At 35.5% G+C, this 15,161-nt stretch overlaps 1 protein-coding gene across 3 annotated transcripts in view; it reads left to right on the top strand.

The window, feature by feature from the left end:
- LOC135689369 (germinal-center associated nuclear protein) overlaps positions 1-15,161 on the top strand; it is a 30,718-nt gene that overhangs the window by 6,493 nt on the left and 9,064 nt on the right. For all 3 annotated transcript variants that reach the window (XM_089108541.1, XM_089108542.1, XM_065206562.2), the window contains exons 10-26: positions 256-329; positions 1,097-1,165; positions 1,895-1,972; positions 2,623-2,769; positions 2,953-3,014; positions 4,110-4,242; positions 4,980-5,056; positions 5,788-5,901; positions 6,407-6,455; positions 7,949-8,062; positions 8,276-8,422; positions 9,696-10,303; positions 10,752-10,955; positions 11,907-12,164; positions 12,999-13,215; positions 13,833-13,895; positions 14,605-14,709. In XM_089108541.1, coding sequence (XP_088964667.1) covers positions 256-329; positions 1,097-1,165; positions 1,895-1,972; positions 2,623-2,769; positions 2,953-3,014; positions 4,110-4,242; positions 4,980-5,056; positions 5,788-5,901; positions 6,407-6,455; positions 7,949-8,062; positions 8,276-8,422; positions 9,696-10,303; positions 10,752-10,955; positions 11,907-12,164; positions 12,999-13,215; positions 13,833-13,895; positions 14,605-14,709 — 2,519 coding nt within the window. The remainder of the gene's footprint in view (positions 1-255; positions 330-1,096; positions 1,166-1,894; positions 1,973-2,622; positions 2,770-2,952; positions 3,015-4,109; positions 4,243-4,979; positions 5,057-5,787; positions 5,902-6,406; positions 6,456-7,948; positions 8,063-8,275; positions 8,423-9,695; positions 10,304-10,751; positions 10,956-11,906; positions 12,165-12,998; positions 13,216-13,832; positions 13,896-14,604; positions 14,710-15,161) is intronic.

Below are 15,161 nucleotides of genomic sequence, written 5' to 3'. Positions count from 1 at the left end.
GCCTTGCTCGATGTGAACGCTTTGTTAAGGCCCCTCTTTATCATTTTTCGAACTGAAAAGTATCTTGCTATTTGATTAAATTATTTAATATGCTAGTTGTATTCTCTGTAAGAATAGCCTAGTATTTTTACACACCAATGTCTAATACTACGTTGTTACATTATACAATATTTTGATACAAAAGCGGTATTACAATATTACGAATGCAACAATACCGAATTGCTACAGTACTATATTGATCTCAATTTTTTTCAGGAATGAAAAAAGAAACGGACATAACAAAAGCATCGAAAGTTGTTGGAACATGTCCGGATATGTGCCCAGAGAAGGTATTGATACGGCATTGAATTTTGGGATCTTTGTTGACGGGTTGACAATTGTGATACATGTGTACACATCCTCTTGAAAGTTTTAAATAAATGTATCTCTGATGATCTGAAGTAATATTGTTTTTTAAATCAAATGCAAGTGGTCTTCATGACCTCTAACAGGCTGGTTACAAAGTATTTTTGCTTCATGATTCCTCAAATACCACATGACGTAACGAAACGATGAAACGCCATCATTTGACCTTGCTATTGGTTATAGGTTTAGCGTTGACTTTTACATCCCCCTTGCTGTAATTATCAGAGATTGTGGCACATCATAACTAGAATTTCTAGGTAATAGAGTAGCAAACCGATGTCATCATGAAAATCTAGAATTCTTAATTTTGACCACATAATCTAAAAGAGCACCATGGGATACCTCGAAATCTTTAGAATAAGTTGAATTTGTTGCAGATGGCCCTTGTTATGGTCACAGCTGGATATGGCCATATGAGCACATGCTTTTTATTAAAACACTGTAAGAATGGTTGGTCACAAAACTAATGAACTATGCCAAAATAACATTGAACCACTTGCAAAACTCAGTTTTTTTCTGATTATGCACTTTTGGAGGTATTTCTTGGTGTTTTTGTAGGTCATGTTATCAAAATTAAAAAATTCTAAAAATACATGCACATGACAATGACATCGTCAATTTTCCTCTCTACTGAAAATAAGCGTTTCATTCTTATTAATTTGATTTAAAGACTGTTTTAATCATTTTGCAGGAGAGGTATTTGAGGGAGCATCGCCAAAGGCTTGCAATTTATGAGATTAAAACTGGCATCGAATCATCTGTAGGTTACTTAACATTCTGAAAATATTGCAGCGCCAGCTTTTAGATATTAAGTCCACAAAGAAACATTTTTTCTATGGGTTTTAAAAAGACATGTTCACTACTGCTCTACAAAGATAACCCGGATGAAACTATTTTATTTCTTGTACTCAAACCATAATAGTCCAAAGAGTTGATAGAATTCAAAAACCTGTGAAATGAAGACATGCATGCAAAGAAATTTTATTTTCCTATCTCATTAACAACTTCGTTTCAAACAATATGATGTGGATGTTAAAAGTAGTTCTGTAGAAGTTCTATGATGCAATCTCTGTATTACCAGGTTTGAATTAGCTATTCAAAAGTGGTCAGAAAAGGTTATGGCTATGTTTTATGGTTTTTCATTTCTTCGATCTAGCTATACTTTGTTTTGACTAAACGTCAACATATCCTGACGAGGAAAGCCTCACGTGGAAAGTAAGATTTTGCTGGTCAATCACAAATCACAACCTGCTTTGTCAAGCCCTGTTTTAACATCTGGTTGATCATTTTGTTTTAATCACCGTATCCTAAAATGGTATCCTATTCTTGCACAGTTTTGAAACTCTTATTGAAAAGTGAGTGTCATACACCTGTTAACTTTAGATAGTGTTATTAACAAAGTTACAGCTTTATTGACAATGCAACTTGATATATCTGGGCACAAATATGAACACAGTATTATTTTTGTTGGTGTTTATCATCCTTACAGGAAACTATGAGTGGCCTATCTCTTTTGGCTGATCCTTCGAAAACGATCAAGGAGTACAGCAGATCATCAGCTGATCAGGCAATTTGATTTCAATTTTATCTCTTTCGTCTGTTGAATGAGACTGACAAGTTACGTTTTCATCATGTAGCGTCTTTTTTGCATAAACGTATTTCTGATTTCGGACTACCAGTCTCTCTTCTTATCTATAATTTCCTCATCAAGTTCTCTCCATGACTTAGTTTATTAACACGCTCGACTTTGTTTTCGTAAAATGTAAGAAGTCCCATACTGGCAGGATACCAGAAATCAAGCAAAAAATTGACATGACAGAAATTGCCTTCTATGTAAATGGCTCTATTTTAAAAGCAAATAATTCAACTAATCAATCTCTAACATGACACGCGTGTGTAAAAATGGGCTTCAAAGTTTGTTTTAGTATGCCAATTGTTTTAGTATATTAATTATGTCCTAAATCAATGGCGGGATGCTACACATAACCTTGAAGAAAGATCCTTTACACAGTCACCATCAAGTCTCTTGAGACTCTAATAATAATAAGACAAAGGTCCTAAATACCTGCTATTCAAATCTCTTGAAAAACATTTCGGAGCATTAGTGCCTCCCTCATCTAGTATTTTTCTCCCTAATATTGGAAAGCCATTGTATACTGATTCCTGGAATACCAGTTTTACAAGGCGTTATGATTGCGACTGTATTTTAATTTTCAGGAAGAGCCACTTCCTCACGAGTTAAGAGCTGGTCACGTGCTACAGCTTTCAATGAACTACTTGATGTTGAATGTCATGGATGCTGGCGATAAAAACATCGCTGACTGGTACGATTTCGTATGGAATAGAACTCGAGCAATTAGAAAGGTAGATTTTTCTCTTGCTAATCTTTAATGAATCGCTCTAATTTTTCTTATGCAACAAATAATTTTATACAACCTTAGACAACGAGTCATCAACAAAAAACTTCTTCACGTATTCTCTTCGTTCCTTCCTTTACTCTCTTTCTTATGTAAAAATTTCAAATTTTTTCTAATTTCTTATTTGCAGGACATCACTCAGCAGCATTTCTGTGATGAAAGTAGCGTCGATTTGATAGAGAAATGTGCAAGGTTCGATCAATATCTGTGGTTTCTATTTTTGTAACAAATTTCATTGCCATTCATTGGTTTAAAATATTCTTCATTATTGACCGAGGTTTTAATGAGCACTGTTTTCGTATTTTTTGTTTCAAGGTTATTTTGTTTCACCTTAATTCTGATTAGTATGTGACACTGAGTGAGGCTCGAAAAGCTCGAACCAGTGCATGGTTACACACAGTGGTGAGAGACAGCAGTGCTTTCTACTGCGCCACAAAGACGACAAATAGTGGAACAGGATAACTAACAACATATTATTAATAACTGAAGCCTGGAGAGAGAATGATCCCGACATGTTTTGATAAACCTTTTATAGGATCTTTTTTCTGCAATTCAATTATCTTTAAACTCCTAACAAGTCATTATAGATAAGGCCTTGATCTCAGAGTAGATTATTTGCACTGCAAGAGAAAAAACTTTGAAATATGAAGAGTCTTCATTTGGTGATCAAAAGTTTCAAATGAAGTATCACTTTTTCTGACTGCTACACGTGCTACATGTCAACTATTGACCTTGAAGCCCCCACTCACATCCTCTAAAGTCTAGTCCACTCTTTTATGTTTTTATAAAACACTCTGGAGCACTTGAGAGTTTAGGATTTAGCAAAAGTTGATTCTCTCTGGAAGCGCAGGACCTATAGGCGATAAGGACCTATTGGGCACTGTGAACCCTTCCGTGTCAAATGAAACCTGCTCTTTCACTGCAGCGTGCCCTTGTTTAACAAAATTGAGAAAGCAGTTTTTTTAATCTTTTAAGATTTCCAAAATGCAATGAAGTAATAATATAATAATAAGTAAATGCGGAAAATCGTTTATTACCAGATGAAAATTTTTCTTGTTTTGTACGTTCGGCAGAGTTCGCAAGATTCTTTTTGAGAAACATCTTAAGGGTCAGCTTCTTTTGCGCCTCATTGTTTTCAAAGTCGTATTGAAAATTGAATCTCTAAATTCTGTACCACTTATACTGTTTATGTTTAGGTTATACTGTTCTACTGTTTATGGCTGTCAGAACAATGTTCTTATTTTGTTATTTTTAAGCAAAATGACAGTTAACCCTTTTGTCTTCAAGGTTTCATATATTCTGCTCACACTATTTATGTGAAGAGGACATCAATGTATTTGATCCGAAGATCAACAACGAAAACCTGACCAAGTGTCTTCAAAGCTTAAAACATATGTATGAAGATCTATATACTGAAAAGGTATGAGGAACTGTGAGTTTTCAAACCATAATTCTGCGAGTTTCGGTGTAACTTGTTCTAAGTGACGATAATAACGATACCTTGTTAATCTACTTATAGTTGTTTATTAAGACTGAAAAATACGTAGAACAGAGTCCGTCATAACCTGCATATAGAGACAGTAAATAGTTGAGATGTCATCAAACACCCGTTTACTATGCAAAGGTCTTGCCAAGGTCCTTGGAACTTTCTGTTACCTAACTGTTAAAATGATTGCTTCTGGTAAAAATGACCGTCACCAGCCCCCTCCCCCAAAAGAATCAGCTGATTGGAGCTAATAAAGGCGTGATTAAATTGGTTTAGTTTACGGCTTACAGAGAGATTTAGAATACTAACAGCTCTCTTATAGAAAGATGTAGTTACTTATAGTTACTCACAGTTACTCACAGTTCTTATTGAAAACCGCTGGTTTATAAAGCTTGATCTGAATGACATAAACATTGCGCATATAAGCGGAAAAGCAAATTTTTACAATTCAAGATGTATTTTTATGATTTAAGATGTTTTTTAACAATTCAAGATGTATTTTTACAAATCTAGTTGTTTATTTTTCTTGCTTTATGATCTTTTTTGTTTTTCAGATTAAAATTTTCTGATGAGCTCAAATTTTGTCTCGTTCATTTGGGACCGTTTCAATATTTTGTAACTCTATTTTATTTTTTTCCTTGCTTTAAGACATTACTTTTCATTTTCCCCAGGGTATAACCTGTTTATATGAAGCAGAATTTAGATGCTACCAAATTCTTCTTAATCTAAACAATGGCGACATTTTAAGGTTTGTTCATGCTCCTGTAATTCAATGCTAGTTCAACGTTTGTTTTTCCCTTTGAAGTTTACCTTTCAGCTGCAACCTGATCTCACGAGTTTTCAATGGAGCATCGTTGTTAAGGATCCCCAAACCTAAAGTAAATCTTCAAAAAAGCAACCCGATAATTGTAGAACCTACAGACTATCCAACGTCGCTTTAGCGTTGTGTCTTCAAGAATCTATTTCAGGCTCACAAATAAGGAGGTCTTCATTTTAAACGGCATATCCCCCTGAACTGTCTATTGTCATGTGACGCCGATTTAAGGCATCTGTGACCCTGTTCATCATCGAAAAACACTCTTCTTTAAATATTCATCCTTAAAAAACAGTGTCAAAGTGCAGTCTGTAGTTGGTAGTTGGTCTTTTTTCTAGATTTCTTCTTCAAAATTGAAAATCAGTTCTTGGTTTCCGAAAAACTTTTTAGGACGCAACTTATGCAAAAATGTTATAGTGAATTTGTTTGGTCAGAAGAGACCTGTCAATAAACCTTTAGCCAGGATATCATTATAGAACCAGATAACATAAGACGCTCTATTGCCCCCTTTTTCTTAGAACAAAGGCTTCACCCTCCATTTGAAGTGCCTTCAAATGAGTAAGATCCCTGCTGTACATTTTTAATCAAGCCTTTGCATAGTACTTCGCAAATTTTCGTGCACGTTTGAAAAATTCTCATGAAAGCTTTTTCCTTTTTGGTTCTAGAGAGGTTACAGAGTTTCGACCAGAGGTTCGAGAATCCGAAGATGTTAAATTTGCTATTGAAGTTTTCAAGGCATTGAACAGCACGAATTACGTGCGATTTTTTAAGCTGCTAAAGTAAGTAGAATCTTCTTTCAGAGCACTATCACAATCACAGCATGGGATTCAAATGTTGTTCATTCAGATTAATTGGTCTGTGTACATGAGATCCATAGGTTAAAATTTGCCCCAAAATTCATTTTGCAGCAATTTTAGGAATCTACATGTCTAAATTTGTCATGAATCTTTTCCTAATTCCACCATCGTGGTAACTTATACCAATTTTCTGTGAGAATGAATGCCCTTCCATCCTTGAAATGTTTCCTTATGGTCAAGGTATTTGGAACATGGAGTGTTGTTGCAATTTCAAAATGCTTAACGTTCCGGTTTATTTAAGGTTTCTGTTTATGCAAAGCTTCATCATAGATGCATTTTTCTATGTTTACATACAATCCATCAACTGGTAACGATATAATTATCCTATCTGGTATAAAGGATGTGATTTCTGGGAGGGAGTATTTTCATAGTTGCTATTTCATTCCCGTAACCTTAAAATTTGTCATTTCTTTCTTCATATCAACAGCAAAGGGTCATATCTGGCAGCTTGTATCATGCAAAGATATTTCAACCAGGTTTGTTTTGTGACTTTCTTTTCTTATGAAGCCATTTCTTGATTTGTCCATCTCTAATTAATCCAAATTATCTAGTTAGAATATTCAATTTTCATGTTTTCTTCTTTCAAATAAATAACTAAATGTAATTATCTTATCTCATAACTAATTGAATATGCTTGATTGTGATTAGTAAGAAAGAATAATTAAAAATTGGAGTTTGGATGATTATGACCCTTTGGGAAGGGGCACAAGATGATTAGTCCCTAGAAATGCAAATGCCTTTGTATCCCCGCCAGACATCGGGAATTTGTAAATGCCTTCAGACATGGGGAATTTGTAAATGCCTTCAGACATTGGGAATTTGTAAATGCCTTCAGACATTGGGAATTTGTAAATGCCTTCAGACATTGGGAATTTGTAAATGCCTTCAGACATTGGGAATTTGTAAATGCCTTCAGACATTGGGAATTTGTAAATGCCTTCAGACATTGGGAATTTGTAAATGCCTTCAGACATTGGGAATTTGTAAATGCCTTCAGACATTGGGAATTTGTAAATGCCTTCAGACATTGGGAATTTGTAAATGCCTTCAGACATGGGGAATTTGTAAATGCCTTCAGACATTGGGAATTTGTAAATGCCTTCAGACATTGGGAATTTGTAAATGCCTTCAGACATTGGGAATTTGTAAATGCCTTCAGACATTGGGAATTTGTAAATGCCTTCAGACATTGGGAATTTGTAAATGCCTTCAGACATTGGGAATTTGTAAATGCCTTCAGACATGGGGAATTTGTAAATGCCTTCAGACATTGGGAATTTGTAAATGCCTTCAGACATGGGGAATTTGTAAATGCCTTCAGACATTGGGAATTTGTAAATGCCTTCAGACATTGGGAATTTGTAAATGCCTTCAGACATTGGGAATTTGTAAATGCCTTCAGACATTGGGAATTTGTAAATGCCTTCAACCACGTCATTTTCTGTGAAAGATGCCTTTCATTTCATTTCATTTTCTCATTAGTCAGTGATATTTCCTGACCAACCCCCAATCCCAGAAATATTAAAGAGTTTGAATCTCTCTACTCCACCCGCCCCCCCCCAAACTTCAATGTTGATGTCTCTGGTACTTAAATACATATCCCCAACTTTCAATGGAATGAAGGAATGAAGATGTTGGACTATAACTGCATGCTACCGGCTGCGTGTTAAGGGGTTGTCTCAATAGCTTTGTTCAAGATTGTCGTAGTATTGAACATTTTGTGTAATAGTCCTTCCACTGACATTATTTATCATTACGATTCGATAATAATTTAAATGATATTAATATTCCACTGGTATAAAGTGTCTGACGTTTTTTTATTGCAACGCATTACCTGGGTGCATGCCTGTTTTATTTGCTTTACGGTGATAAATCATATGTGTGTATCAAGCAATAATTATTTTTGTTCTACTGAAGCGTCTCAAGATTTGAAGAAGTCTTTTAAAAATATTTTTTATCGTTTAAATAGATTCGTTCGAAGGGGCTTTTTATCATGAACAAAGCCTATAGCAACATCAACAAGCCGGCATCAATGCCTTTGATTGAAATTGCAAGACTCTTTGCCATTGATGAAGAAGACGAGGTACTTGCAACATGCTTATATCAGTTTGTATCCAATTCGTGAATTCTTGAATAGTTGGAATATAATAGTCTGTGCGCAGACTTGATTTGTCTTCCCAGAGATTAATTTAGTTGAATGGAAATTTTAGCGTGCAAGCGTGCAGGCGTGCAGGCGTGCAGGCGTGCAGGCGTGCAGGCGTGCAGTCTTGAAGTTGGGTAAATTTTCTTCTTTTAGGCCTCCGAATTTTGTGAACATTATGGCTTTCAGCTGGACGAAGGGCTAATCTTCTTCAGTAAGTCTTCATATGAAGAGCCAGATTCCAGCTTTCCACCTGTGAGAAATGGATTCATTGACAGGAAAAGGAAATGCTCTTTTGGAGAGGTAACTTTCTTTGTTTACTGAAAAATGATACCTTGTTAATCTACTTATAGAAGTTTGTTGATGCTGAAAAAATACGTTAAACAGGGACTAAAGATAAGAAGAATCAGTCATACGCTGCATATAGAGACAGTAAAATAGTTGAGATGTCATCAAACACCCGTTTAATATGCAAAAGTCTTTCCAAGGTCTATGGAACTTTCTGTTACCTAACTGTTAAAAAAATGATTGCAGATTTTGAGAAAGGCTGGCTCGTTTCCGGCGTTTCAGATATTGGTAAAAGAAATTGGATTTTAGCGTGGAATTGAAACTGCTTCTCGCAGCATAAGTTTCGATTGAATAAAACAGAAGAAGAATAAAGATTTGATTTCGGTAACTTAACAAGCACTCTCTTGCTGGAATAGAAATTCAGTCAAACTAATCTGTATTTTACCAATCTAAGGAGACTGGCCAATCTACGTCATCTCAGGGAAGCGCTAGGCCATTTTCTTATCTTGGTTAGGCCATTTTCATTTAGAAGTGAATAGAGTGAATAGGGCAGTACAAAGATAGAAATTATAGTGTAAAGTGTTGAGCAAAGTGCTGGGTCGTTTGAACACCTCCGTATTTGTGCATCCAACATTTGAAAAAAATCTTTGGGTGAATGTCAGGTGAAAAGTAGGATCATTTAAGCGGGCCTTTAGCTTCAAAATGTAGCTCCTTCTGTATTGACAATGTTCATGCTATGTAAGGCAGTAAAGTGATGGATGCAATGCTGACGATCACAGGGAAACCCATTAACAACAATGGACACTGGATCACAATGTCGAGACAACGGCCTGTTTTGGGAAGTTTTTTTGAAAATTCTAGCTCACTAGCCCGGGAAAGAATGATTACTTTTTTGACACTGACCAATGGTTAATGAAACTGATTTGTGAAAAAGGAACAAGAAACGATATTAAAAGTAGGACTAAAATCTAGTGGGGGATTAGTCTCAAGTTTGGGGGTGTTTTCTCTCAAGTATCAAATGAGGTGTTTTCAGAAGAATGTATAGAAAGGGTAAGTTTGACACTGCAGTAGGAAAGAACCTTAAAGCCTCTTGCGCAACCGACATGCTTAGCAGCAGTTGTCTTGAGAAATTGACCATGTTTTGTATTTTTATGCAGTGTGATATTAGGCCAGTCTTTTGAATTATAGTCACAAGGCAGGGTTGCGCACGGTGGCGCAAGAACTTTAAACATACCCTTTTGCGTCAATTTTTTTTGTTTTCAGCTTTACATTTGAAATTTCTTTGCAGATCGTAAATGGAAGGCCACTACCGGCAAATTTAGATTACTCTCCAACCAACAGTTTTGATGAAAATGGCATTTACAACGGAACCTACCACAAACATGCAATCGAAGGGATTTACAAAAGTAGAGAAAAGACTGAAGATGTTAGAAAAGATGTCAACACAGAGGAAGAGGCTATTATTGACAGTGTTATTGATGACGAAGATGTGCAAGAAATATGTGTTGGTATTTTAGGCCCACTTGTCAACCAAGAGGTACTAATGGTTTGTACACATACTATGAATGACGTGAAGGAAGCTGTCAAAACTGCATGTGAAACCACTGTTGATGTTATTAATACTACAATTAGGGAGGAACTGAAGACATTGATAGAGAATGGCTTGCGAGAACACCAATGTGATACATTATCTGCCAGTATTTATGATGACATATTCAGAAGTGTTGCAGGGAAACAGATTAAAGAAATTGTGGAAGAAGAGCTTTTGATTCAGAAACGTAAAGCGGAGCATGAAAAGCGCATGAAAATTGTTCACACCGCGACTGAAGTATCGCAAAACTTTTTATGGGGAGTTATAGAAAGAGATTTAACAGAGATTGCAGCTGCAGCTATAAGGTGAGTATTTATACCAGTTCCCCTTTTAGATAGATTCATAGGTGTTGTTCGTTCCTTTATGCATTTGAAAACTGCCTTAAAAATTATAGCGTTCAGTTACGCCTTCCATTATGAATTCCCAAGCAATTTTATGTTCTTGTCAAGGTTTTTTCATGTGTTCGCCATCCGGGAATGAAGCATCAGTATATTCTTTGTTTATCTTGCATTGATTATGTACTACTTGTCCGAGGGTGACTAGCAAAATTAAACAAAATTCTCTGACCTTTTTTCCCGTACGGCAAAACAGTTTATTTTCATAGTTCTTAGACCCCATTATCTCATACCTTTACATCACTGCTGGTCTCACTCAGTGCTTGAGTTTTTCGTACCCAACTGTATTTTCTTTCCTATTTGATAAGCACGCGCCGATTTACGGTTCATCTTCAATCTGAATTTTTTTTGTCTGCAGATTCGAGCGACAGGAAAGAATTGATAAAATAGTCGCAGAAGAGAGTGCAGAATACAGTCGAGAAATTTTTAATAATGTTTTAGTGAAAGAAACTGCAAGTGTTTGCCGAGAAAGTTTATTATTTGAAGTCAACCTCAGGAAACAGAATTTAGAAGCCATCAAGCAAAAGGTTTTGACCTTAAAAAGCAGAAGAATTTTTCAAAAGTAGGCTGAGATTTATTGCTAACTGTGATTCTTTTTCATTTGTTTATTTGTAATGTGTTTAAAAGGAAGAATAATCTGAATTCAAAATATTCACCAGAACATTGTTGTGCTTCGCGTGGGTGGAATATTTTCCAGTAGACTTCTATCTGGGGATTTTTCGATAAAGATTTGGATAGAGATTGAATTGAATGTTTGCAGTTTTGAAAAATCTCTTAAACAAAAGTTTCTGTTTTTGTTCAAAAGAAGCATCTTAAAGACTCATTGCTAACAACGAGCCATTGCGCTACGCAAGCATCCCATAATGCATTTTCAGACAGTCTGAAATCAATTATGGTTAATCTGTAGAAGTTTACTGCCATTGTTTGGATTGTCACCTGGATAATTTGCCACCCTTGTTCCATAAAGGCTCCTTGTTCGCGAGTCTTTAACAGGTTTGCTTTTTAAAGGATCGAAAAAAGAAAAAGTATAATGGCGGAAAGTTTCACATGATTACAGGAAAAATCTTTTGGAAAAGAAGGAGAAATTTATTTATAGGCAAAGGATTATTGATGAAGCACATACATCTTGGGGATTTTCACTATACTTTACGGGCTCAGCTAAGTAACGAGGTAGTCTGTTTTGTGAAATGAGAAATAACAACGATGGAAATTTATTGTTCTATGGCAGGGCTTTTTTGCTTCCAATTTAGTAGAAAAGAACAAGAGTTATATCATAGGTTCTTTCTGCATTCTTTAGTAACACGGCAGTGCCCTCATCACTTAATGGCAAAGCAAAAACAATTATTCCACGTAGTTTCAACTATTACTGACAAGTCAAAAGTTACCCACACCCTATTTCAAAGTACAGGGGTGTCACTTCTCCAAGCCCTCTACTGAACCCCCTCCCTGTTCCTTGTACTGATAACGTATACTATCAGTTCTATTGTTAAATGAAATTTGTATATATTTTTAGGTGGAAACAAATGAGAGCTACTCGAAAGCGTATTTGGGAAACGCTGAATGATTTTCCAGCTTGTTACCCTTTAAAGATATCTTCTGAAGTGATTCGCTCATTGACACGAAATGCGGGTCATGCGTCAAACCTTCCAAATTACGTCACACTTGATAGCGACGTTGAGCTTGCGATATCTTCCGTCAGCAATCTCGCAAGGAAACGAGACAGACATAGAGATGCTGTAAAAAGATTGCACCAGCAGCTAATGACTGACAGGTACCGATTCTTTTTGCTTTTTGATGCAACGTACGCTTAAGTGGTGCTATTCTGTTCATTCTAGAGTGTTCCGTGTTACGGTATCATATCATTATTGCCTTGCAAGGGCAAGAACAAGTTTATAATTGGTAATTGCGGTGGAATAAGCTTCAATCCCCCCTAACAAGAAAGACTTGGAGCATTAGCGTCAGTTTTCAGAGTTGAATTCAACAATCCTACTTGGAGCAGTGTTGGTTTCTATGAAATGGCGTAGAAGATAAGGAAGCACGTTTTTTCATGTGACTTGTGTTATATTTGCCTAAACATTTAGCATATTCGGGAAAAGAAGTGAAAAATATGAACACATAACAAAAAGACAGACATTTTTGTCTTTGTTAAAAATTTTTAAAGCAACCTTGCAAATGGGAGCTTTGTGAAATAAAGGAAAAAAGAGAGGAAACAGGTTTGCTAGGTTCAGTCTTTTAGTAATAAAGAGCCAGACTCCAGAATTCAGTCTTCGTGAATTGGGCCAGATTCCATCTACGCAAGGACGGGAATTATTTTTCATTTAAAGAAATCCTGTGTATAATTAGTCTATAAATCTATTAGGTTAATCAATTCGCATTGTATTAGCCTTGTTCCAAAAGTTTTTCACACAAACTCGTCGTCCCTCACAAGCATGTATTGGCTGGATTGCTTGCAAAGAGTTTAGGAAATGGTTTTAATCAACGGGATATGTCTTGAATAAAATTGCAATTAGGAAAGCCAAATGTATTGGATTTATTAGTGTGACCTTTTGGACTAAACTGAACAATGTACATATTGTTTTGAACCTTATCTATTTTGTCATTATAGGAAGGAATTGACACGGCCTCTTTCTCCTCAACCTGTTCTTGATTCCATGTTTAAATCGTTGAGTGGATTTCGCAAACATTTCTTCTTTAAACTCCTTGTGAGCGTGCCAGATCATGCAAAGTCTTCGGAGTGCAGTGGACTGAATGCCGAGATCTTAAAGGAAAAACTCAGGATGAGGGAAGATAATGGTCCTAGTGCCAATGATCATGGTTCATGTGTGGGTGCCATTTCTTTTTAATTAAAACCCTCTGTGCAGGTTTAACATGTGATTTTACTATTTTAGTAAAAAAAAATATTTAATAAAAGAGTTTATCTGAAGTTTAGATTGGCACAATATATTAATGTGTTCGTGTCATTATAATATTTTTTGTATCATTATGATATTTTTTAAGGCAATATATTGGAGTTTTAGCAATATATTGCTGAAGCATTAAAAGTGGCGTTTAGTAACTCTAGAAAGGGTGTAATGCGCCCCTTCTAGAGTGTGTAATAACCCCTCCTTAAATGATAGTGGAATAAAAAATTGAGCCTCTCGCAAGAAAAGTAATATTTTCCGGTGCTTGCTCTTTGGTCACTAATTTTCTTCAATACTTGTTGCACTGTAAACAAACCTTGGATATCAAAGTTGTTTTAGAGAATTAATTTATTATTTCTCCTCAGTTTACTTCTATACACATTTGCTTTTGAAGTGTCTCTCACAGTACGTTTGACTTGACAAGGAATGTTTTCACTGCCAAATGCTGGTGTGATGAACAATATGATTTATTTTTTCACTCTTTGTCATATTGCTCAAGGTTAACTAAAGCATTTTTCATTATCTTTCTGCTTCTGTAGGTCGATCATCTGTGTGAGATTTCTGATACAACTCCAAATGGACCCGTATCAATAAGCATTAAGGTGATTTTATGCATTTATAACAGTTTCATCTTTCCAAGCCAGCAAAAGTTACTATCCTTCAAAGGAGAATTTGAACAGCAAAATGGCGCGGCAGGCTATTCAAATAGATGTGTTTTCTGATAAATCTCTTTTATAGTCAGATTTCCAAGAAACAAAGAATTGTCTCTCTTTTTCATGCAGAATTGTCGCCTTCAGAAATCCGTCTCTCTTTTCACCAAACTTCCTAGCCTGGGTTCAATCATAGTTATGTCAAACACTAGTTGGAAAAGTAGGGTGAACACATCTTAAAAAACGGACTTTGAGTATAGGGGACTTTGAAAAGCTGATACCATTCTTTAGGAGAATCTTTCATTTGTTAATTTTGTTCTTTTCTTTGTTGAGGACCTTTTTGTCCCTCTTTTTTAAACAACGAGTAAAGATATTCACTTTTCAAACGATTAAAGAATGTTGAAACCCTTTTCTAAGGAATCACGTGAATATTATTGCAACTGTTAGGTTTTTTATGGTGTATATTCTTTATATTTTGGGGGGGGGGCTCCATTACCATGAGAATCTTCATTTGATGTTTCTACAGTAGCTGTTTGTAAGTTTCAGTTTGAATTGAATATTGTAGCTGCAAAAGAATCTTGTTTGTGAATGACGTTTTTCCCGATTTCAGCAAGATTTTATTATATTGTGGGATTTCACGTGCCAATTTTTTCATTTCAAGGCTCTATCAGCTTCGTTTAGAAAAGATCACAAGAAATTGAAAGAAACCAGAGAACTCTCTGGTGTTAATGGTATTCTATTCATTATCGATTTTGCTGAACCTCAGGTACAAATCTTACCAGCTTTCTTCTTTCAGATCAATTATTTTCTTAGATTACACTCATTTTTTTATAAGAAACAAAGGTCGATGGTGAGTAATTTCTTAGTGTTCTGGAAATTTCAATACTCATTGTTTCTTAAGAGTTTCTTAATCATGATGTCATGAATGATGTTATGAAATGTTCGTGACCTTTTTTATCACGTCAAGAGATTCGTTTCCGTTCTGAAGCTGTATTTAGATGTGGGAAATATATTTTTATCCGTGAACAATTTTTTTGCGGTACAGAATTTGAAAATGGCTTTGAAAAAAGCAAACATTTTACAACATACTTAAAGCTTTTTCGTCTGACACTCCTCAGAGCATAAAACGTCAGAATAGGTTCCGAAAAAACACGATGGAAAAATATATACCCGATGGAAAAAATATGGAAAAATATATTTTTATCCCTTGTGTCTTAA

Source organism: Rhopilema esculentum, chromosome 5 (genome assembly GCF_057945365.1).
Source record: "Rhopilema esculentum isolate cy_ngs chromosome 5, ASM5794536v1, whole genome shotgun sequence".
NCBI lineage: Eukaryota > Metazoa > Cnidaria > Scyphozoa > Rhizostomeae > Rhizostomatidae > Rhopilema > Rhopilema esculentum.
This window is presented reverse-complemented; position numbering and strand designations above follow the sequence as displayed.